At 29.2% G+C, this 25251-nt stretch overlaps 1 protein-coding gene across 1 annotated transcript in view; it reads right to left on the bottom strand.

The window, feature by feature from the left end:
• The window catches only part of hep (hemipterous), a 74176-nt gene that overhangs the window by 16952 nt on the left and 31973 nt on the right, over window positions 1-25251 (bottom strand). The window contains exons 3-8 of the mRNA XM_067288361.1: window positions 22158-22227; window positions 13969-14082; window positions 13573-13800; window positions 13318-13497; window positions 7590-7670; window positions 777-919 (exon numbers count right to left, since the gene is read on the bottom strand). Coding sequence (XP_067144462.1) covers window positions 777-919; window positions 7590-7670; window positions 13318-13497; window positions 13573-13800; window positions 13969-14082; window positions 22158-22227 — 816 coding nt within the window. The remainder of the gene's footprint in view (window positions 1-776; window positions 920-7589; window positions 7671-13317; window positions 13498-13572; window positions 13801-13968; window positions 14083-22157; window positions 22228-25251) is intronic.

Genomic DNA, 25251 nt, shown 5'->3' with positions numbered 1-25251 from the left:
AAACAAATTACTAAGTACATTAGAGCGTCATTTATCCGAATCAATTGGGAACTGGGGTAGTTCGGATAACTTATTTTTCGGATAACCGATTATGTATGAAAAAATATATTAACCTATCCCACGTTGAAATTTTTCTCCGTTGCGTATCGCTTTGTGTTGAATTTTCATCGATTTTAAGCCTAACAAAAATTTTTATAATAATAACTGTGGCTATTGAATTGTTAAAAATGATTTCTTTATTTTGTACAAACAAAATAAATATATTGAAAAATATAAAAACAAAAAAAATTATACTTTAGAAGTTAATCTAGTATCAAAAACATTCGATCCGGCACGACACAGTCCGACTGGAAAACTTTCGGTTAACCGACGTTTCGGTTGATCGGCTTTCAGATAAACAACGCTCTACTGTATTTATATTTTAGAAAATACAAGGAAAGCAGTGCTTCGACAGCTTCCATGGATGGCACGCCACTGTGAGAATTTGCTTTATATAAATAAATAAACTCTCATTTAATCTCTTGATAACGAGCACTGAGTTCAGCGTTAATACAATATTTCTATATTTCTTATATCACAGGTTCTTTCAATATGACAAGTATCATTATCAAGAGATTATACAATTTTTAGTGTGAGTTTTTAAATTTCCCTAACTTTATAAACTCTCATTTGATCACGTAATAAAAAAATTTCCTAACTTAATTTATTGTTATGAAATATCAATGCATGGGCATCACACTGTAATTAATCAAAAGCATTTATATTTAAATTATTACCATTGTTGTACAAAGTCACAAAACTCTGGAGAAAAATCACTATCAGAAGGTAAACGTGGAGGATCTTCTTGAAGTACTTTACTCAAAACCTCAAAATCTGTTTTACAGTCTTGATACGGAAATTTTCCAGTAGCTAACTCCACCTATAAGATATTTCTTTTTAATAAGTCCTTAAATAATTTAACACTATATAACATACTAGATGTATATTGTACACACACCACATATGCACACATCAAATTTAAACACATACCATGTAGAATACTATATTTCAACAAATCTGAGCTTTAGTTTAGATTGGATTTTAGACATATGAAATGTAATATTATTTGGATTTGGCTGCTTTACTATAGAAAACAACATTTGTAATAGAATTAATAGTTGCTCTCATTTACAAAAACTTTAATTCTTTAATATAAACTTCAATAGTAAAATATACTTTTACTAATATTAACATAACAAAAGAAATCTTTTATACTATTATAATCTTTTATGAAAAATAATTTAATAATACCACTAGGTTATTTCATTAAAAATGAAATTTTCTTTAAATCAAAAATGTATTTATAATTTACACAAGATAGAGGGGTCCCCACGAGGAGCCCTGTTTCAGGGAACCTTTGTGAAATGGTGGTGCGACAGTGTTTATAATTGTCCTTATTTAGTTCAAATTATTTTAACTTAGAAACAGCGAGACATTGGGCAGGTTTCTAAAGGCAATTATCGTGCCACTTTTAAATGCAAATTAAGATTTAATTTTCAAAAAATATAGACAAAAAGAATTAGGTTAAGTAGCAAGTAATATTGCAATAGAATGTTTATAATGTGATTTTTCTGCAGAAATTTAATTATAGATTCAAGTGTGTTGTGAGATAGCAAAGGTTGAAAAACATTGAAGAACTCTTGTGCAATGAATTTTTTGGATCAAACATGTTTGTGATTCAGTAGCCATACTTGGGCCAGTACTGTATGTTGACACTGGTAACTTAGAAAGACTGCAATAATTTTTTTGAACATGAGTTTTGTCAATCCAGGCACCATGAGTTAGTATCACACAGAACATGAACAATTTTTGTTTCCTCTATGGGTGTGCTTAGATACCTAAAGTCAGGTGTTTATACATCAGCCACTCCTGACATGGAAAACGGGCCACCCATCTGGGTCAAATGCTACTTGTGAATCACTCATTGCTTCATCTCTCTCCATAAACCTTACTAACATGGATGGCCCTACTAAAATCTTATGCTTCCTCTGGTATCATTCTATGATTCATCAGAACTACTGAGCTGTTTCACCCCAATAAGTTACTAAACTAGCAAGAGATTTGTTATTGTTGTTGTATGAAAATAATATTTTATTTCAACTGTTTTATTTTCTTTTTACTGAGAATTGCAAGCACTCTTCTAGAGTTTGAATAGTCACAGCAGGTTATAGGTAAAAAATGTGAAAAAGAAGATTTCACTAAATAAAAGTATTTATAATTTATTTTTATTCAATAAAGGATATTTATTAGTAACTAGCTGACCCGGCCACGCGTTGTTGTGGCTCAAAATGTATCTATTATAAATGTATAACATTTCCCCCGTGGGGTGAATTTCAAAAAAATCCCTTCTTAGTGTCTTTTTCCACCTTATTTCTGTGTATTTTAAAAGAACATCTGTACCTGCCTACTGAATTCTTGGCAACGGTTAGCGGCGATTCTCATTCTACTCCTCAGCATGTTCTTCCAGCCTCTGCTTGTGTATTGCACAATTCATTGTAGATTTTGTAAATATTTGTAAATATTGCAGTTTATTTCTCTTTATTTTATCATATGTATTTGTATTGTATTTAACTGTATTTTATCCCACCTTTTTTTTTTATCATAACTTTGTTTTACATTTTAATTCTCATGTATAAATTTAATAATCTTATCTTTGTCATGTCTTTGCACTTTGAGTGCATCATTGTATTATTATTATTTTTATTTACACTGTATACGGTATTTTAATTTGCCGTATCTACGTTCCTATGTATTGTAATCTACACTCTCATCTAATGTATCTTATCATTTGTCGCGCTTGCACCCGGTTATGTTATACTACGGTATCGGGAATGTACCTTTTTGGTATTTTAATCAATAAATAACTAACTACTAACTAACTAACTGTACGGTACATTCTCTTGACGTACCCTATTAAAACGCAATCAAAAACGCATCTAAAATAGTATAAATAGAAGCCGAGTTCTTCACAGTGAGCCTTAATCCCGTCCCTCTCCCCCGCAAGGAAATATCGAAAAATCTCTTTTTAGTGTATATTCTGTTGATGTAACCTATTAAAACGCAATCAAAAATGCAAAAAACCGCATGTAAAATAGTATAATAGAAGCCGAGTTCTTCATTGTAAGCCTCAATCCCGTCCATCTCCCCCAGTAGGGGGAATTTTGACATGTATATTATATAAAAACACGTGCGTATTCGAATGCAACGTTGTGTCGAAATTTCAAAGGAATCGGTAGGAACAAACAAACGTTATATTTTATTTATATAGATAGATAGAAAATGATCTGCTTTAGTCCATTCTCGCAGAAAAGCATAATGCCTCACAGAAAAGCAAACTTAAGTCGTCGGAAGTTAGCGCCATCTGTTGGACATGAAAGCCTTAATCCATATATAAATATATTTTTGAAAGGGGGAAAATGGTGGTCTTCACATATGCCACAAACCTTCGAGGGAGTGTATTAAACAACTTCCCGAAGTTTCATGGCAATCGGATAAATGGTGTGGTAATGCATGAAGGACAAACACACACACACACAGACAGACATACATTCGTTTTTATATATATAGATAAAATAGTTTGACCAGTAAATAAAACATTAGTGAACAACAAAGTATATAATGGAATTAATGTAAAAATGTAAAGTACCAGCGTGTCCAACAATTTTCAATTTCACTGAGATTTCCAGATTTTCCAGGATGAAAACATGCATTTTTCCCGGACTGACTGAAAACAACTCACTGTAGAAATTAAAAACAGTTTTCAGTTTATTGTGTTAAGATTTTGATGTTAAGCTGTTCAATTACTAAGCTGCAATTTCCAAAAAACTGTAGACCTATAAATTGTAACTAACATCCATGTATCAGTCTGTCCTTCCTAAATCTGAAGAACAAAGTTAGATGAATCAAAGCCAAGACATGATAGCTTAGGGGCAGAAGGCCCTGATTAACTATATATGAATGTCCAATGTAAACTGGAAGTCACTATTTCAATTCAAAAATTTCCCCCGAAAGGAGTTACTCTATTGCTAGCAGGAAAGTATGATGTATGGGGGCAAGACACTACTAATTTGAGGTGGAAAGCATATATTTTAAATTAAACTATTCAGTAAAACTGCAATCATCATAAACTACAAAAACAACCACACATACCTTTAAATGCAGTGCAAATTTTAATTTTTCTAACATTTTCAGTCATTTTAAATGCCCTTCCTCAGGATAAAAACAGATTGCATTTAAAAATAAAAATGAAAGCTGTCCTCTGGGACACTTTGCATTTCGAAATTTTGATGCTTTAGAATCCCAACCGTTTAACTGCACGTATCAAACTTCTACATAGATCACACAGTGTATTTTTTTATTTTCATTTTCCAATAATTAATACAAACACTTACTTTTATGGAGTTCTGAGTTGTAATTTTAAAATTTCATGACTACTTTAACTATTAAAATTTTTACATGTTATTTTTACATTTTTACTTTAAAAAATATTCTAAATGATAATTTTAAGACTAATATTATTTGCTTATGTGAAAAATTATTATAAAACTTCAATGCAGAGACGATCGTCTCAGAACACTTAGAAAGAGATCGGACCAAGGTATTACAGTGTCCCTAATGTAATATCAATCGACACGTTTAAATTTTTAAAATACTTTTTCGGAAAAATTGTAAATTTGAGAGATCCAATAAACTAATATAGATTAACTTTTTCTCCCCGAACTACGGTATTTTTCTTTTCAAACCTCTTACTGTTAATGAACTAGTTCTAAAACTTCAAAAAAATTAAAAATAATTTGGAATAATTAAAATTGGAAAATAATGATAGAACTGGTACCATTTAAATTACAATGGTACCAGTTCTATCATCATTTTATTAATTTTGATTGTGTAACAAAATAATTTCTGATTAAATTTTTCTGGTTTATTAATACTTTATAAAATTTGTAAAATTTATAAAAGAGCAATTTAATAAATTTATACTTTTGTAATGGATTTATTAATGAAAAAATAATACATTTTCTTTTTAATATGTTTTAATTATCTTAATAATTTTAATAATTCCATGATTCTAAAAAGATTCAGTCAGCTACTTAAAAGTTTTTGTTTGCAAATTGATCTTTGAAAAATTCAAATGATAATTCATTAAAAAACCGTTCAACTAAAAATTACTGAACAGATTAAATTATAGGAAAAATATTTACTAATCACATTTACAATTTTCATTTTATACACACAAGTTTTAAATGGGTACCCATGGGTATGGATAACCATATATCACTACTCAAGCCTCATAAATGAAATAACTTGAAATTTTCAAAGTGTAACAGCCAGAGAACAGTCATCCATGGTGCAATTTAAGATCTCAAACATTAATTAAAGATGTAGGCTAACAGGTGGCAAATTGGCATAAAAAAACGCCACGTTGCTCCCAGCAGCAGAAAAAGTGAGAAATAGTGATAGATCACCAAAATAGTTGAGAAAAGTTACCTATTTTAAAAATAGTGATCAGTCAGGGTCTATGTTTTCATTTAAAAAAGAAAAATATTTGTTTTTATGAAATCTAAGCTTGGTTTGGTGTATTTGGCTATGGCAACGCAACATGTGGGCCATCTGCCGAGAGGGATGCCTCCGGGGAGGACTTTTGATGGAAAATTGGTCCCTATTTAGGTGTTACTAATGTGATAAAACCCAGAAAACTTCACTTGGTCAGCCTGTTGGCCAGGTGCAAACTCATGGCAACTACCAGCATTCAGTGATTTTATTCACTCCACCACTGGGTTTATGAAATCTATCTTTATTGTCTAGTAACTTACATTAAAAATTTATAGCAAGTAAAACTTGTAAATGAAAATAGATTTCACAATTAAAATCAACAAAATTTTGATACATGGTGACACTCAAATGACGTAAAATCAATTTAATCATAGTGAAATCTGTTCAAATTACAGTTAACAGGTTTAACATGCTATAATATTGGAAACAATACTGTCACTTAATACATTTTACTTTCTAGCTCCTCATTTATACTTCAATTCTAATTCACACTTCATTTCTCAGCTCTCAAAAGATCAAAAAGGATGCACATTAAAATTGAATAAATATGGTAACTTCCTTAAAGGAGGAAATTATCTTATCTGCCCCTTAAAATTATTGTACACCCATCTTGATCTGTTACACTTATGCAGTCTCTCTGTAGAAATATAAAGTAGGTTCCCCCTATGTCAGAATCTCAAACTTTTTATCTGCAACCTCCTCTTTCAACGAAAAAGTTTTAGATCCCATTTTACAATGAAATTTTTACGACTTTGCCTTATAATATATGGTGCAAAACAAACCTCTAAATGGGTATAATCTAAAATTTATGTTTTTTCATACAATTTCAAAATATCAAGCATTAACAAATATGTAACACACTCCTTTCTTTATATACTTATTTCATATGCATAAACCTTAGTTTTTCCAAATTTTTGTGACTAAAATTTTTAGTCCACCGCTCGAGTGATGCAACCCCCTTGTTTAAGAAAAGCTACCTTATGTCAAAAAAGCCTCAGTTCTAGACAACTCATTAGATAAAAACTACTCTGTAATTAAATATATTAATGGAGTACCTATATTTTGTACAAGTTGAAGCATAATGGCATTTTGACAGTGTGTTTATTTGTACAGATTTTCTTTGCACATCAATTTGAGTATTTTGTCACTCAGTCTAAAAGTGTAGCAGTCAGCAGCATTGAAAAGCATGAAAAAAGTTCACCTTATAATTGAGAATATACAGTAGTATCTAAGCAAAAACTTCTGAAAATTTAGTAGCTTTCTAGTGAAGAAAAAAGACACAAAATATCAACGAGAAGGCGATACACACAAAAATAGTGATTGCGATTTGGATTTGTTCAATAATTAACAGTTATTTTGGGAGTAAGAAGTATTTCGGAAATTATCATACAAGATCCCATTATCGTACATCATACAAATATGATATCATCGTACAGATGGTAACCCAGATGCTCTTTAAGGTTGCCAATTGCTTTTCGATGAATTGTGCAAGACAATGCTTATAAATAAACTATTTGTGATTGAAAAAAAAAGCTAATCTTTTGTCATAAAACAATTTTAAGTCACATTATTCAAATTTTTGTTCTTTCTTACAACATAGGACTAAAAATTAGCAATTATAATACTTAAATTTGTAATCAGCATGCATGACAATCTTAAATCATCATGCTTGTCAAGTGAAACAACAACACATGCATTAAAATCACTTCTGTCATTACTTTTTCCTTTATATAATGCATTATACACTCTACAATAATAATTTTTCTTTTATGTTTTCCTGGTTTAATACCAAATTTCCTGAGATTTCCATGACTTTTCCCTGATCTAATAATCTAATAAATTCTCTGACATTTCCCAGTTTCCAGGTTTGTTGGACAGCTTGAGTACAGATGAATGCAATAACAGATTATATAGAAAAAAATTAAAAACTGTATAGTTCTTGATTAAATATCAATTAAATTATCAACTGTATTAAGGATTTCATTAAAACTACTTACCAATGAGATACCTAAACTCCAGACATCAGCCCTAATGTCATAATCAGGCTGACTTGGATCAGGTGGATCTATTCGTTCAGGCTGAAATAATTTAAACCGCAGTAAATTAAGCTATATACTATTTTTATAAAAAATATTTTGAATATAAAAAATCAATTTATAGGAAAAATATAAATAAAATGGTAAAAAACTTTAAATTGTATGTTTCTATTTACAGAAACATACAATTTAAAGTTTTACAAGTCTGCACTTATTTTTAACTGATGTAAACAAGATTTTTTTAAATGGTTGATATGATTTAACAAATAATGCAAACAGGAACTTTTGCACATGGTTTGTCAAGTTTATAAATTTTTTCTTTATTTATATTCTTTAATAGTTTTCTTGATCTTGTCAATTTTCTGAACTGTGCATTTATAATTTTGTTTTATAAAATGTTAACTATTACAATTAATTATTTATATTATTCCAAAAAAATTCAATATTCTGATTCCATTCAAGTAACCTATAATATGATTTTACTTGCTTATATCATAAAAAATATTCTCAAACAGAAGTTTTAAAAACAAATTTTTTGTATTAATTTCATTAAGTTTAATAAGTTCATATTGCATTTTCTTATTAATGAGGAATATTTGCAAACATTACACTACTTATGCAAATTACATTACTCATATATTATTCCTGAAGGTATACTCATTGTGACTATTGTTCTATGTAAATCTTCAAGTGAAACTATGCATGCCAATGCCTGACCACATCAGATATTACTGCTTAACAGGTAGCATTGGAAATTGATTAATAAAAATTTTTTAAATAACTTGTATGTAAAGCAAATAAAGCCAAATTGTAAATTTCTCTTTATATTTTACTAATAAAGTTTTGATATTTGTATAAATTTGAGTGTGCAGTGGAACCTCGCTTAACGAGCAAATCAAATTTTTTTAAAATGACTTGCTTAACCGGTGAAGTTTCGCATAATGAGTGACGAGGAGAGGGGAAGTCCCGGATTACGCACGTGCTCCATCGTGCACATTTTCTGTGATTTTTTTGTTTTCTGCAAATCGAATTCGCATTCCAGGTTGGTTCATTTCATGCTAGAAGAAAAGATGATGATGATTCACACACTCCTTAACAATGTATATTGTATAATTTTCTTTGAATAAACGTTGTATGTAAAATACCGTATTTACTCACATATAAGACGAGGTGTGACTTTAAAAATCAAAATAAAGAAAATTAGATTTATTAATACAATTCTAATTTTATTTCGTTTAATCATTAATAAATTATCATCAAATGCATGTATTAAGGCAAACAACCATGTTTTCTTGACACTATACCTTTTGTCTACTCGGACTCATCCTCCGAAGCTTTGTTACAATTCTCTTTTTCACTCTCATTCCACAAAGCATCGTCCTCTGATCCGTCGAGTGAATTTGAAATGCAGTATTTCCTGAATGACTTTGCTATCAGCTCTTGAGAAATGCTTTTTCACACACCCGATACCCATATAGCAAAACCAAAAGATTATAATGCACGTGACAGAAAAAGTTTATTTTTAACGATTCAGAATGTGCAAATATTCATTAAAATACCAATTTAACAAATATGAAATAACTACATTTATAATCATTGCTAAGTGACCAGCTATTTTCGGATCATCTTTTTAAAAGCGACATTCACCTTGACCTCGATAGCACCCTGCTATAATGGCAGCATGAGCTATACACGGTTCACAAAAATTATTGTAAAAATGCAAAGGATCCTTCGCTCGTGCATATAGGACTACCCAGGTTATTGAAGCAGTGAAAATGAATAAAAACCTCATCTTATATGCAAGTAAATACAGTATTTGAGTATTTTTTCGGCATGGAACGCATTATCGTATTTTACATTAATTTCTATGGGATAAATTGTTTTGCTTAACAAGTGTTTCACATTCGAGTAAGGTTCTGGAATGAATTATGCTCATTAAGCGAGGTTCCACTGTATTATTTTAGTTTTCTCTTATGTGCATGGCATTACCCTACTTTTCCCTACAACATTACGAAACTGAGAAAACCAGTTATTATAATAAAATAATTTAATTGAAGTATTTATTAATATTAATGACATAAAATTTACAATTTTAACTTCTATATATTTAGGAAAGAAAATGCTTAAAATCATCATAATTTTAATACCAAATTTAATCAATAAGATTTATAAATTTATTCTTAGCTAATTAGAAATGAAAATACAAGTTTTATCTATAGTCTATTTATCGTATTAATCCACCGGAGATTTTCATTGGTCAAATCACAATCGGAAGTGGCTAGACACGTGTTGACTAGTTAAGCCCCTTTCTCTGCATGTGTTAAAGTAGGTCAGAGTGGTCACAACAATTTAAAAATTACCGAGATAATACTTAGAAAACTTATTATAGCCTACTTTAACATTTTTACGTAGCCATTTAAATTATTTCCATTGTTTAAATAGTTTGTCAAAAATTATTATTAAATACAGTCAAGTCCACTATAAGTCGACACCCGGATAACTCGACACCATCGGTTAAGTAGTCACTTTTCTGTGATCCCGGCCGACTTACATAGGCATTAACGTTAGAAAACTCCGGTTTACTCGACACCATTTAACTCGTTACTACTGGATAAGTCGACATACTTTTGCCGTCCCACACTCCGATAAGTTGTCACCCCTCCTGAAAAAATAAATTCACTCCGCACGTGTGGTACAAACTCATTTTTTTCAAAAGGGGGAGTCAATTTATTTATTAATATATAATTAATATATTTAATAATATAATAATGCATATTAATAAAAATGCCTTAACATTTTACGTATTTTTATGTATAAAATAATAACAGATAAACAAAAAGAAAATATACAATCTACATCAACGTCACACCAGAATCCAATTTTGCATTTTCTCACACTAGAGGCATTAAGAATCCTTAGACGTTACTTGCCAACGACTGACAATTGCAAAGATGATGTTTTAAAGGCGTTCGTGATGGTTGAAAAAGAAAGTCGAGACAGTCAAGTGCTCAAAACAAACAACACTAAAAGAATTTTTCAGTTTTTCATCTGCAGAGTAATTGTAAATAAAGGACACAATGTATTGTAAGCCCATACTACTGTATAATGCACTACTGTATTTTATTAATTGTAGTTTTGTGGTTTTTTTTCCAACTTCGCTTTAGTCGTCACATCGGATAACTCGACACATTTCCACTTTCCCTTGGAATGTCGACTTATGTGGAGTCGACTGTATATATTATTAAGACTTACACAAAACATATTTATAATTGTGTAGTTGAACATACTTCAGAATTTTTATCTACACAACTGTTTTATTAAATAGATATAAAACAAAACAAAACAAATTCTCTGGCAATCCTTGAAAATCATACTCAAACCTCTACAGGAAAATGTTACTGTAATGTATGAATTTATCTATGTGATATTTATATAATTAAAAATTTTTAAAAATAGTTACAGTGTAAACTCATCTTATTAATCATCTGTATCAGAAGATAGTTGCTCAAAGTAATCATTTATATCGCTTTCGTCACTACTTGAGTTCGACCGAATAATCAGTTTTTCTACAACAGTTTCCGAAATCTCATCAAGTTCCCACGTTCGTTCTTCTTTTTATATATGTTCGATACGTTTTCTCCATCCGTCTTCGGTTATTTGTTCGATAGCTTTATTCGTTAGAATTCGCACGTCCGACAGTGTGAATGTTGTGTTGTGACGTGCAATGTAACCTTTCATATCTGCCCAAATCAATTCAATAGGATTTAAATTACAATAATACGGAGGTAAACGTAACACATCAACACCTATTTCTTTGGCCATTTCGTCAATAATATATTTATCGTATTTACGTTGTACTTCTTTAACAATATCCAAAAGTTCTATTTTCGACATTTTGTCGTTACGACTCCATTTTTTTCAACCAAGAAATTATGTCAGCTTTTTTCCAACTAGAATTAGGAACTTTCTCAGTTTTAGCCGAGTGATATGGAGCATTGTCCATGACAACAATAGCATTACTTTGTAATTTCTATAATATTTTTTCAAACCATTTTTTGAAATTATTGCCATCCATTTCTTCGTGGTAATCTTTTGTTGACTTTGATTCAAATTCATATAAACCACCATTAAGAAAACCTGTGTTGCTGCTTATATGAACAAGAACTATTCATTTTCCCCTTTCCAGAAGGATTTTTTAATCCAGTAGATCGTCCAGATATAAAAACTTCGCGATATGATGTAATTGAACAATCATTCCATACTTTATTCTTGGTATGGCCTGCATTAATCCACGTTTCGTCCAAATAGTAAATCTTACGGCCTAAAGAACGCATTTCTCTTATCTTTCGTAGATATTGTCTTCGCCATAAAATGATATCGCCTCTTTCAATTAATCTACTATTTCTATTACTGTTTGTATATTTAAAATTAAGTAATTTTAACGAATTATATATTGTGGATCGAGTAAAGTCTGGTAAACCTGAATCATCATTAACAGCCCGTAATGCCTTATCTACTGTAGGTAAGTCATTTAAAAAATAAAAATTGTGTACTTTACCTCTAATGGCACATTTTATGAATTCGTCGTATTTGTCAACTTGAGTACGCTTATGGGTTTTCGAAGGTGTTATTACTTTACCATTAGTAAAATATTCTTTGTGAATTCTGTAAATGCTCCATTCTGATATCCCTGTTGTCTTTGCTACCATTTTCACTATATCCTTCACACGGACTTCTGGATTCGTTTCAGTTAGAGAATTAAACAAATTTAATACCGTTCGTTTATCCGAGCTCCTCGGTGATTTTCCTTGTCGACGTTTAATGGTATTTACATTCGAGTTTTCCATTTTTGTAATTCGACAACACACAGTTTGAAATAATGATAGTTATTGTAATGAATGGAAAAGGAAGCCAAGACATTATAGTGCGCATGACCGGAAAAAGTTTATTTTTAGTGATATCGGAATGTGCAAATATTCATTAAAATAACAATTTAACAAATATGAAATAATTACATTTATAATCATTGCTAAGTGACTATTATTTCATTAATGATTTTATAAATAATGAAGAACTATTTTCTGCGGACGAATGAAATGCAACGCGGTTTCTAATTGATGGACGTGAGTTTAAGCCAATAAACAGGTGTGTCTTAGTTTGTTTACAGTAGGTGCCAAATTAGGATAAATAAACTATAGCCATGATCATGATAACTGAAACTTACATAATAAGAAACTATACGTGTCAAAAAATTAAAGATGAATGCAATTTCTAGCAATGATAGCTAGAAAAAGTCACCAAGCCAGTTGGTGATGAGCCTGCCATGATGTTGTGAATGCTACTTTGCAGTTTGAGGTGGACCTATTCCATACTGACAGATCTCTCTGCCTGAGTATTGGTAAACACTTTCCATCCATTCTCCACCTATGTCCAACTGCTATATGTACCTTTTTACTTTTAGTGCTTTGATTTGTAAAATCCTACAAGTTGTTGTATATTACTCTGTGTTAGATATTGAGTAATACAGTTCTTGTCAAATTTATCTGCATTCATCCTACAGTTATCTCTACTCATGTACAGTACAAACATCATCTGTTCTTAAATTTTGGACATGCATGTATATATTAAATTTAGTACTAATAAAAAAAACTATACATTAATAACTAAAAAAAAAATAGCCAAAACTTACTGCCATATATGCTGCACATCCAGCCGATCGTGTTTTTGCTTTTGAATCCACTAAACGACCACTAATTCCAAAATCACATAATTTAACAGTTCCTTTCTCATCTAGAAGAATATTAGATGGTTTAACATCACGATGAATAACACCGTGTTCTTCTTTTAAATAATGGAGCGCTTTCACTATCTAAAATTTACATTCAAATATTTTTTAATGCATTGAATTTCATTAAATACATTTTGTAGTGAAAAACTATCTTACAGCCACAGCCATTTTCCCTAGAATTTCTTCTGGTAGAGGAGATTTTAAACGTCTCATTAACTTATCCAGACATGTTGCCATTAATTCCATACATATCCAAACGTCAGACTCCGTAATAAAATAACCATAACACTGAACAATGTGAGCACAATCGTGACATCTTAAAACTACATCTAAATCCATGGTTATTCTTTTGTTTTCTTCTTTATTTCCAGACCTTCTCATTTGCTAAAAAAAAAAAAATTTAAATAGTATTTTGAATTTTTATAAAATTGATAATAAAATTTATTGTTAGAAAGCTTTATAAAATTTTATAAACACACAAAATTTAAATAATTCAAGATTTCTTTAACAAAATATAAAGTTTATAAATTAAAAAAATAATTAAGAACCTACTTTGACAGCTATAATTTTTCCAGATGGTATATGATTCATTTTGACTACATGACCACAAGTACCAGTTCCTAAGTCTCCTAAATGCTCTAAGTCATGGATACTTGCATGATATTTCTGAGAAAAATAATTTAAAATTTTAAATAATGTATTTTGAAAATTTACTGAAACAACATTTTATTTTATATGTACAGTACAATAAACTCCATATTTGTGGGAGTTATGTTCTGAAAAATTTACACAAAAGAAAAATACATTAAAATAATGAGGTTACGGAATTGAATATATTCACGATTCAAAAATAAAGACATTTTTCATTTATTTTACTTCATAGTAAAAATTTAAAATAATATATATAGCTTGCACATATTTATTCTTTTTGTTCTTTTAAAAGATGCATAATTTTCATATCTTGCCTTTCTTTAAAAGTAATGCAACAGTTTCCAATAATATAATATGCATTCTTCAATTCCTCTCTCTCTCAAATCTTACACTTCTTACCTATAATTGTCACATTACACAGAGCATTCTTTTTCTTAAATTTTCAAAAACCATCTTTCAGAAACATTGTATGAATTTAAAACTCAGGTTTTCTTTGCTATTTCTTGCACTTCTTGATCAAACAGGCATTTTACTTTTTCATAGCTAACCAATATTTTACTCATATTGATCTTCAAAGTCCAATCCCTAAGACTTTTTCCAATAATGGGATCTTTGGCAAGCTTTGTAATTTTTGTTTCATGTAAAAAACAATATATTCCTTCATTTGTAATTTCCATCTTATTTTTCTTAATTAATATAAAGTTGATTCATTTACCACAAAGGATTGAGTAACTATAGCTGGTGATTTTTATACCTGTAAACAATCTAATACTTTAATTTTGTCATGAAGGAACACCGATTTCATTTTCTTTTTGATATTTTGCCATTTGAATCTGTTTGTTTTGATTATTGTTAACTTGTAAGTATAAAAGAAAAATTAACTAAAATTTGCTGGTAAAACATAATTCTCATATTAACAATGCATTCCACACAATAATAAAACACAATGTTTATCATCTCTATACATGTGTGCATGCTAATATAACTTGAGAAAGTATGAAATACAATAGCATGGTTTAACAGTCAACAACAAATTACATGAGAACACATTTCAGATAAAAGCATTAAAAATTATTTACTTGCCTGTTTATCTGTTTATTATTTTTGTTAATTCATTCTATGATTATGGAAAAATGTACAATGTAAAGTTTCTATTGCATTGTTAAAAAAAAAAAAAAATGCAAATCTACTAGTCAACTCAAAATTAAATAGTTAATTTTCAATAAGCATTTAGACACAAATTTAATTAGTCATATTATATTTAAATGACTTTATTTTATTTAATTATGACTAACTGCTTTTGGAAATATATAATGATATGTATAGATTATTCTAAAAGTTATTGATAGATATTAATCAGATCTTAAAAAAATATAAAGAATATGTAAGGGTTGAACAAAATAATTCAAACACCAATAAAAGATCATTTTGTTTATTAATAAGGAGTAGGACCCCTTTTGCAGATAATACAGCTGAAATAAGTCAAGGAATAGACAAATATAAACTAAGAAGAACATTAACGTCAACACTGTACCATTCTTCAACCAATACTGATGCTAATTACTTGATAGAAGTAGATGGTGGAAATCTGCTCTTAACATTTTTTTCAAGACTGCTTCACACAGGCCCAATAATATTCAAGTCTAATGATTGGTATGACCAGGATAAATGCTTAACTTTAGTTTTGTGCTTCTTGAACCAATATCTAACACAACCAGCAGTATGGATAGGAGTAATGTCATTGTGAGATTGCATCATCATCTGGAAGAAAGTTTGGATCATGGGATGGAATGGAGTTCGTCACTCCAGAATATGCAGATACCTCTGGGCTGTTATTTTATCTTCAAAGATGACTATTGGACCTAACGAGTTGAATGATATCACATTCCAAATCATACAGGAACCTCCACCATACTTGACAGTGAGTTTAAGGCAGTCAACATTATAAACTTTACTTGGTGATCAAACATCACTGGAAGTGGGAAACAGTGAAAGTTGACTAATTTGACATATCATGTTTCCACATCTCTGGTGTCCATGTTTTGTACCACAAGTATGTTTGATGTTTTGTGGTGTCAACGACGGTTTGGCTACTGTAGTCCTGCCATTGATATTATCTTTATGTCATGCACATTAGATAGTTTTAACTGATATTGGTACCTTGCACATGCAGTCAATTCTGCAGTAATTTGAACTGTTGTAATTTTAGGTTTTCTTGTTGCAATTTGATAAAGTGCTCTTCTGTCCCTCACATCCAGCAGTGACATAAACAATAAAGTAGAAGTAAAGTAGCCCAATTTAATCCAGCAGTCATTTGGAATATTATTAAAATATTGGGTTTTGAGATGTTTATGTATGCTTTTGACTTTCAACAGCTGCTTCTGTTGGAAGATATTTTGCCTGTATTTGCTGAAACCCATCAACTAGGCTCATAGAAATCCATACTAGGCATGCATCAACAATCATTCCTGTTTTGAAAGTCTGTTAGATTTGACATAATCACACCCCAAAAATAGGCAAATACTTTTCAATAGCAAAAGTAATGAAGTCAAGAATGATAAAAGCTACACAAATGAGAAAAAAGGGGTGGTATGGTAACTGTAGTGTAATGTGTTTCACAAAGTGTAACTGTGCAAAATGAGGTGTTCAAATTATTTTGTCCAACCCTTGTACATAGATTATAAAGCAGATGTATTATATCAATATATAAAAACTTCAGAAATCTATTTAAAGTATATGATATTTTAAATAATCTAAATATTGTCAAAGTTAAATATTATATTAAAATGAAATAAATAAATTAATTAATATTTCTTCTATATTCTACTTAAGGAAAATCGTTAAAAATGATCAAAAACATGGTTATTAAAGTTTTGCTATGTTTTAAGGTTGATAGAGTGTTTTTGAAGTAATATTTCTTGAATTACAAGTTTATAGAAAAAAATTCATTTTTTATATTAAAAAATAAAATTTTTCTACAAACTTATAACTGTAGAAATGATTAAATTTCAACAGCTGAAATATTAAAGCTATTTTCAGCATTAAAAGAAAAACTGTTTTTAAATAAATGTTTCGGTTCTGGGAATGTAATGGCTCCATACATTCTACTAATAAAGTGCCTAATGAAAATTGTTTCACAATGAAATTGGTGAAATATGAATATTAAAAATAGTTTTAACACAAAAATTTTCATTTTAGAGAAATAATTCACAACTATTAAAAGAATTTTAAGATAAAACTGCATTAAAGCACAATGTCGTTTATCGTAAAATGACTAGAGAATGATTTTCAATAAGCCAGTACAATTTGGCTGTTTCAAATAATTTTGCTCATTCGAGATACTGATATTTAACATTCAATACATTTCGTTTTGAAGAAATAAAATTTTAATTTGACTATTTCATATAATATTTAATGTATCCAAATCAAAAATATAAATACATTTAAAAGATCATTATTTACTTCAACAACAACATTCTCTTGGAATTTGCTGCTCAATCAAACAAAGCAAATACACTTCATTAAACTGCTAATAAATAACTGCATTAATAAATACTGTAATGTATTTAGAATGTATAATTATTGACAAAGATATTTTAAGAAAACAATCCTCATACCGGTACATGTAACATCACAAAATATCTTCCTAAGCCTTTACGTTTCCGGTACCCAAGACGAAAATTAATAACGAACTAACGTTTTCAAATCTCCTCCGAGATCTTCGTCAGGTTCTTTGATGGTTTTGAAAATGGAATGCGATGACAATCGAATGCTTTTGAGATTCAAATGATAGAACATTTCCTGCGTGCAATAACTGAGAACGATTCCAACATGCATTTAATATATATGAGATTATCGTAAAAATGACGCCGTCTATCCGTATAGGAATACTACACGGCTACGACTGCGGGTGCACCTCGGATATATATCGGAGATTCGAAAACGTTAGTTCGTTATTAATTTTTGTCTTGGGTACCGGAAACGTAAAGGCTTAGGAAGATATTTTGTGATTTTAAGAAAAATCAAGCAAATCAAAATTATCATTTTATTACAATGTATCGAGTTATAATATATTTTTTTATTTCATTTCAAATTACTGCTGCTAGAATATTCGTATTCTAGTATTAAAGATTTGAATTACTGAACAACTTTTTAATGTCTAAATAACAATGGATGAATCTATTAAAAACAAATCTAGTTAAAAAAATTAGATTTTACAGTAACAGAATAAATTTAATTATTCAACAAACAATGCTTGCAAAAAAACTGACTAGTTCAAGGGTTCCCAACTTTGTGTTTCGCAGAACCCTAGAGTTCCACAATAAAATCCACTGAGTCTACTGATGTAATACAGATTTGGGACATGGGGTGTAATTGTTCTAGTCTTGGATTGAGTCCTCTTATGACATCCTATACACACACTAGGGTTATTTATAGTTTTATAAATAGTGGGGACTGATTTATTGATAACAAAATGAACCAAAATCAAGAAATAATGTTTGACAAGATAATGAAAACCATAAGAACTGTAAAACAACCTAAATCTAGAAAATTATTAAAAAAATAATCTTAAAAAATATCCAACATATAAATAATAATAATACAATTGTTAAATATGCTTTAATTCGGTGATATCTACAGCGCAAGCCTACTGAATCTAATGACAGGAGTGGCCTGTCAGGTATTGTACAGTACAAACTACAATATTTTTTTCTTAATTTAAGTAATGTCCCATCACCTGTAGTGTTGTAGTGCAACAGTACAGTGTACAAGTGGGCATATCAAAGATTATTAGAGTTTTGCAGAGCAATCACAAAATGATTGCAGTGATATTTTAAGTATTTTTCATATAAAAATACAGTGGTAGTAGTATAAATTTAGTGCTATTGATATTGTGTATACCCAAAATAAAAATCATGGAGTGTTGGCTGAGAGAAAACTTTTGAAGAAAAATGCAGCAAGTACTTCAAATGTTTTTAGTGACAAGGAGACTGGAGAGATGGATACAAACAAAGGTACAAATCCAGGCACTAGTGCTATTTAAAATATTGAAAGAAAAAAGTTTAATCCTTCATATCAATGACCACTTTGAATTAAGGAATAATATTTGCTTTCCATTATTTTTTTTCTTTTTTTTCATTTTCAATAAATTGCTTTTGATATTTCTATTTGCTGTTTTATCTATAATTGTCAGGGTTTCAAAAGGGTTCTGTGACAAAAATAAGTTGGAAACTGCTAGACTAATCAATTAAATCTATCATCATCAGCTGAAACAGATAATAGTGTATTGGTTATAATAGTACAACCCAATGTAACTGATAATTATAATAAAAAGCATACTACCATAGCTAATATGTCAAATTCAAAATATTTGGTAGGTGATTTTAGTAAATAAGTGTTGCAAGGGCAGGGGCTAAATAATCATCATTTGGAATGTTTTACACTTCAGGCAACTGCTACTGTTGCAAGCACATTGATATCCAACAATATATCATCATTACTTTTTCTTTCATAATATAATTAGCAGCATTTCTACTGCCCTAAGGCAAAAGATCTACCTTCAAAAAATTGAAAATCAAGTTGTGCACTTAGCATCATACTTAATTAGTTTCCTTAGTCAATACCTCCAAATAACTAGTATGAAAAATTAATGTTTTTCATGCTAGAGTCTTTTGTCTCAGGTAGCTGATTTGTGCTCACAGTATTTGCAATGAGATTACATCTATTGTACTTTATTTTATGTTTTATTTTATATTTTGTTTTTCTCAGATATGAACATTTTACTACTACTACTACTAGTACATTCAATAAAAAGTTTCAAATATTTAATATAGTGGTAGAAATATAAAATGTATAATAGTCATAAATTGTTTTATTTCTTAACTATATAGTTTTTAAAATATTATTTGGGATATTCAAAGTTTGCATAAAATATACAATCTGTGAACCTGCACAGAATAATTTTTAATAAACCTTATGAATATTAGCTAGATTATTATGTAATAAATGAATGTTTAATAATATTATCTTGTATTCCATATCAAAAATTCTTTTACATGAGAAACAGAATCCAAATTAAAATACCATATTACAAATTATTATTAAAATAATATTACTATTACTAAAATTTAAGAACCAATTATTTTAGATAACAAATGTAACATTATTTTAACTAAGTTTGTCCATGTGAGCCAAACACCTTGCTCCTCTCATTAAACTTTAATGTAGTTTTTTGATTACATTAAAATACATTGATTTCTCTCAGGTTTTTCTTTTTTTTTTTTTTTGATTTACAATAAACAAATTATCTACAATTTTGCTAATTTATATTTTGTAATATATTTAAACATTCCTAGAAATTTTCTAAATTAAAAATAAAAAAAAAAATCCGTTGAAGTTTGACAAACACTTGTTTTGGAATCAACTTTACCCACAGACTTAATATTGTGAACTTTAACCTTGTATATCTCCAGTCACAGGTCAAATTTTAAAATTTCATTTGTGTCATGACCTAGACTGAAGTGGATTCTATTTGTATGCAAACAATGATTTAAATCAGTTAAGCAATTTTGGAGAAGTTAACCATCATATTAACATCAGAGTCATTGCTAAGAGAGCTTCGCTGCAATCAATAATTGTTAAGGGTGCCCATCCCTTCTAAATATTTTGCTTCTTGTCTGCAATTAATATAACTTGATGTAGCCTAAATTTGGCCAATTTTTCCAGACTTATCACACCATGTAGGTCAAGTGATGAAAATGGACTCTGTTTTCATCAGTTGACCTACACATGGTGTGATAAGTCTGGAAAAATTAGCCAAATTTAGGCCCCATCAAGATATGTTAAGGGTGTAATACAATTTTTTTATAATTATATTGAATTCTTCAAAAATTCATTATAACTAAAATTCTGTTAATTAACAGAAATTATAGTTATACCAGATATAAAAATTCGTAACTATATAATTGCAATTGCAAAGTCACGAGAATATTTTAATGCTTTTAATCGTATATTCATTTATTACAAAGCATACACAAAATTTCACAACAAAATTATTTCAAGGAACTTCCTGCATGTTTATTGCAAAGAATATAATTAGTAATTTTCAGTTTGTGATGATAATTTTACTGAGTGGTCAAATGAAAATAAGGCTTAAGTGAAGAAAGCAAGAAGTTTGGCAATGTAGTGAGCTGAACATGTTGTAATAAGCATGTTCAGTTTACTACATTGCCAAATCTGACTCAGTGCACTGCAAGTAGCACTTAAATCTTGAACATTTATTTACTACTAATGAGAAGGAACATTTAAAATTCAAAATAAATAAATAAATATAGAAAAATATTCACCATTATAAGACTAAAATTTTATTCTAAACAAAACCATAAATAATTCAACCCATTAAGCTAAATACCTTAAAGATTTTGTTGAACTCGCTAAGTGTGTCAAATGTTTCAAAGATTTTCCTCGGATAACTTTTTTTATGACAATGTTTTTTTTTGTTATAAACAAAATCCACGAACTACAGCTTATAAAAAGTCTATAAGCATAAATCTTTGTAGAAATAAAAGATTTGAAACATTTTTGTATAAATTTGCACTTTAATTTTTTGATAACTTTCCACTTAAAAATTTTCTGTTCTATAGTGTAAGATATTTCCAATTATTGCAGCATTTATTTTGATTAACAATGAGTTCACACTCAGGAGTTGGTAATATATGACAAGTCAGTCAGGTGCCAACAATTTCAAAGAATAGCCAAACTCTTCAATGCTATTTCTCAAGTCCTGTTTTTATTTGACCATCCAGTATATAGATATTTAATATTCTGAATGCTAAAAGTGAATAAACTGAATATATATAAATTTTGTGTATATTACTTAGCTTAGAAATATTTATTTCCAATATGCATTAAATAACTTAATATCTGGATTTATAATTATAACATGGCATTATCAACAACAACAAGTTTACTTCAATCAATAATAAAACACAAGGATAGGGTGAAACTAATAGAGGGTATCACATGATATGACATAAAGAACCAATTATTTTAAATAAAAAATATAAAAAAACTTTTATATATAATCTTACCGTCTGATCAATTGTAAGAATATTTGCCTGTTTCATAATTTCTTGTAACTTTGTATCATTTTCATTTATACTATAAAAGAACCATTTGAGATAAATATTTTAAAATTTTATTACTTAAATTCAATTATTAAACTGTAACCTTCTATAAAACTTAACATATTAATAAGACTAAAATAAGAAAAAAAAAATTCAAAATACAGCTTTCTATTATTATTTAATTTTTGAAACTGTTTCCAAGAATCAGATTTTAAAATATACATTTTATTACTTCCATAAACAATTAAATAAGTAACATATCCTATCAAAACACATTCCATTAAATTAAGTTGAATAAATATATCAGTGAGATTCTTTTCGTAAAAAATTTTGGATTGCAGAATATAGTGCATTCGTTAAATCGGGCCCGTCTAGATTATAGTAATATGAACATGTCAATTCCTGGTGTGATGGTTATTTTCTATAGCAAGAAAATCACCATACAAACTCATGTAGATGTATTTGACATTATTAAATAAATTTGTTATAAACGATAAATATCTATTTTGAAGCAGTTAAAATAAAACTGTGAGATCAAAATTACAAACTATGTGTAAAAAAATTGCCATATTCAACTTTCTATTATGCTCAACAAAATGTAGATCAAATGACTGTCACAATGCCTGGTTGCAATATTTATTCATATTTTAAATTTATTTAATTTAAAATATATTCTCTCCACCTCAAATTAATAGTGACTTGCCCCTGTACATCATACTTTCCTGCTACCAATAGAGTCGTGCCATCTATCTAACACCTTTCGGGGAAAATTTTTTAATTGAAATAACGTGCCTTCCAATTTGCATCGGGAGTTTGTATATAGTTAATCGGGACTTCCTTCCTCTACGGTTTCCGTATCTTGTCTCGTCTTTCGTCTATCGAGCTCCGTTCTCGAGATTAAGGAAAGACAGACAGACGATGATCGACAGTGGGAATTTATAGGTCTACAATTTTTTCAAATTACAACCCAATTACAATACCGTATCCTTAAATAAGGTAAAATTATTATCTGAGATGCTGATTTTTACAATGTATGACTTATGATCTTGGCATTTTGCAGAATAGCAATGCGCACCATATTTTTGTAAGCAATATTATTGTGGTGAATCTGTAACACATCCACCACAATAGTATAAAGCATTCTTATGCTTAGTGATGTATCATACACTGACTTAAATGTTTCAGCAAATTTTATGCAACAAAATATTTGGCATATTCTATGTTTTGGCACATTTTTATGCTTTGTATATCAGTGGTAATAAGGACATGGATGCATTATTTTGCTTCATCCAATACACAATTAACTATTGCATTGAAATATCCTGGCATACCCAGGAAAAACAAATTTAAGGCATCTATTGCATAGTACAAGCAAGTCTTTTGAACTTATTAGACATTTTGTTAGTAGAACTTGAATATGGATGTGCAGAAAATGCTGCTATATAATGTGTTATACTGAAAAAAGACATCAGGAGAAATTGAAAATAGAATAGAATGTAATTGATTATTATAAGAAACTTTGCTTTCCAAAAATAATATTCATGATGTAACATTAGTGTTGATATTTAATAAATTCAAAGCTTGTAAAATGCATCTACTTGATTAATTCTAATCATTTTCTGGTCATGTAAATAGGTTTGTCCATATTTCATAAGTTTTTATCAGGATGAATGGCTTTCCCAGATTTGTTTGTTTGTATAGGCATAATTTACAGCTTTGGTAAAGAATTAAGAAATAATTCCATTATTAATATATGTATACCTGTAAAGTCTTTATAAAAATTTATTGATAAGAAATTAGAATGCATAATGTAGAAACTATTACAATATAATAATTAATAATCATGACAATAGATCTTACCTCAACATTTAAAAGACTTGTGCAATGATAAAATCTTTAAAATATATAAATCAGTGCACATCTCGAAAATAGTTTCTGAACTATATTCTATTCTTTCTTTTCTTTGTTGATGTGAGCAATCACAATGTTATATTTTATTTATTTTAATGCAATTGTTTTTTCTTAAACATAAAAAAATTAAGAGTTTAGTGTTAGAATATGTTGCTTGATTCATCCTTCTAAATACCCGAACTGATCAATATGCATCATATATTCTTTAAATATCACAGATATTGAAAAAATTCTTCTGTGTTAGTTACAATACTTTCACATTTATTGTAATTTCTCTAAATGCTTATTTTAATTCTTCGACAAAAAAAACTACTACGCAGGCAATAGTTCATATTTTGCTTAAATTTTAAATATTTTTACAACTTTTTACTTTGTTTTGCTATTTTTGGGCTACTTTAGTTGTTAGTTTAAACTTTCTATAATAAATTTTTAATGTTATTTTCTGTGATTTGTTTTCATTTTTGTGTGCAACTACATCATACTTTGTCTAAAAATCTTTAATTAAAATTAGTATGTTTTGCTTTTTTATTCTTTCTAGCATGTAGTTTACTAGTTGAGATAAATGTTTTTGGCCATTTCTTAATTTTTAATGCTTTTACTTCACCAAAGCAAATATAAATGTAAAAATTACAATTTTAGATGAATTCTTAATGACCTAATTCATGAAATAATTTATTTCCTAGAAGTGTTAATAACAATCACATGGCTTTTTCCACCTTTATTTAGTTGATACGGTACACGTTTCGGGCCTTGTGCCCCTCGTCGGTCGACAGTCTTCTCCCGGTATGGCACTTGCATGCGGTATGTTCGCACATTACAAACCCGAGAATTAGAAGGTTATAAAATTCCTGTACATTATTAGTTACGTGTAACGTTATATGTGTACATTATTAGTAATGTGCAAACTTACCGTGTGCAAGTGCCATACTGGTGGAAGACTGTTGACCGACGAGGGACACAAGGCCCGAAATGTGTACCGTATCAACTAAATAAAGGTGGAAAAAGCCATGTGATTGTTATTAACACGATTTTGTGTTCAACACTTCTAAGACAATACAACACGGTTTCACAACAAATCAAATCAATTTATTTCCTATTGATTATTGACTTCAATATGAGCAGTTTGATGAATGCAGTATACTTGGGG

This window comes from Centruroides vittatus, unplaced genomic scaffold, assembly GCF_030686945.1.
Source record: "Centruroides vittatus isolate TY-2023 unplaced genomic scaffold, ASM3068694v2 scaffold_861, whole genome shotgun sequence".
Lineage (NCBI taxonomy): Eukaryota > Metazoa > Arthropoda > Arachnida > Scorpiones > Buthidae > Centruroides > Centruroides vittatus.
The sequence above is the reverse complement of the archived record's forward strand: the minus strand, read 5'-3'. Positions and strand labels throughout refer to the sequence as shown.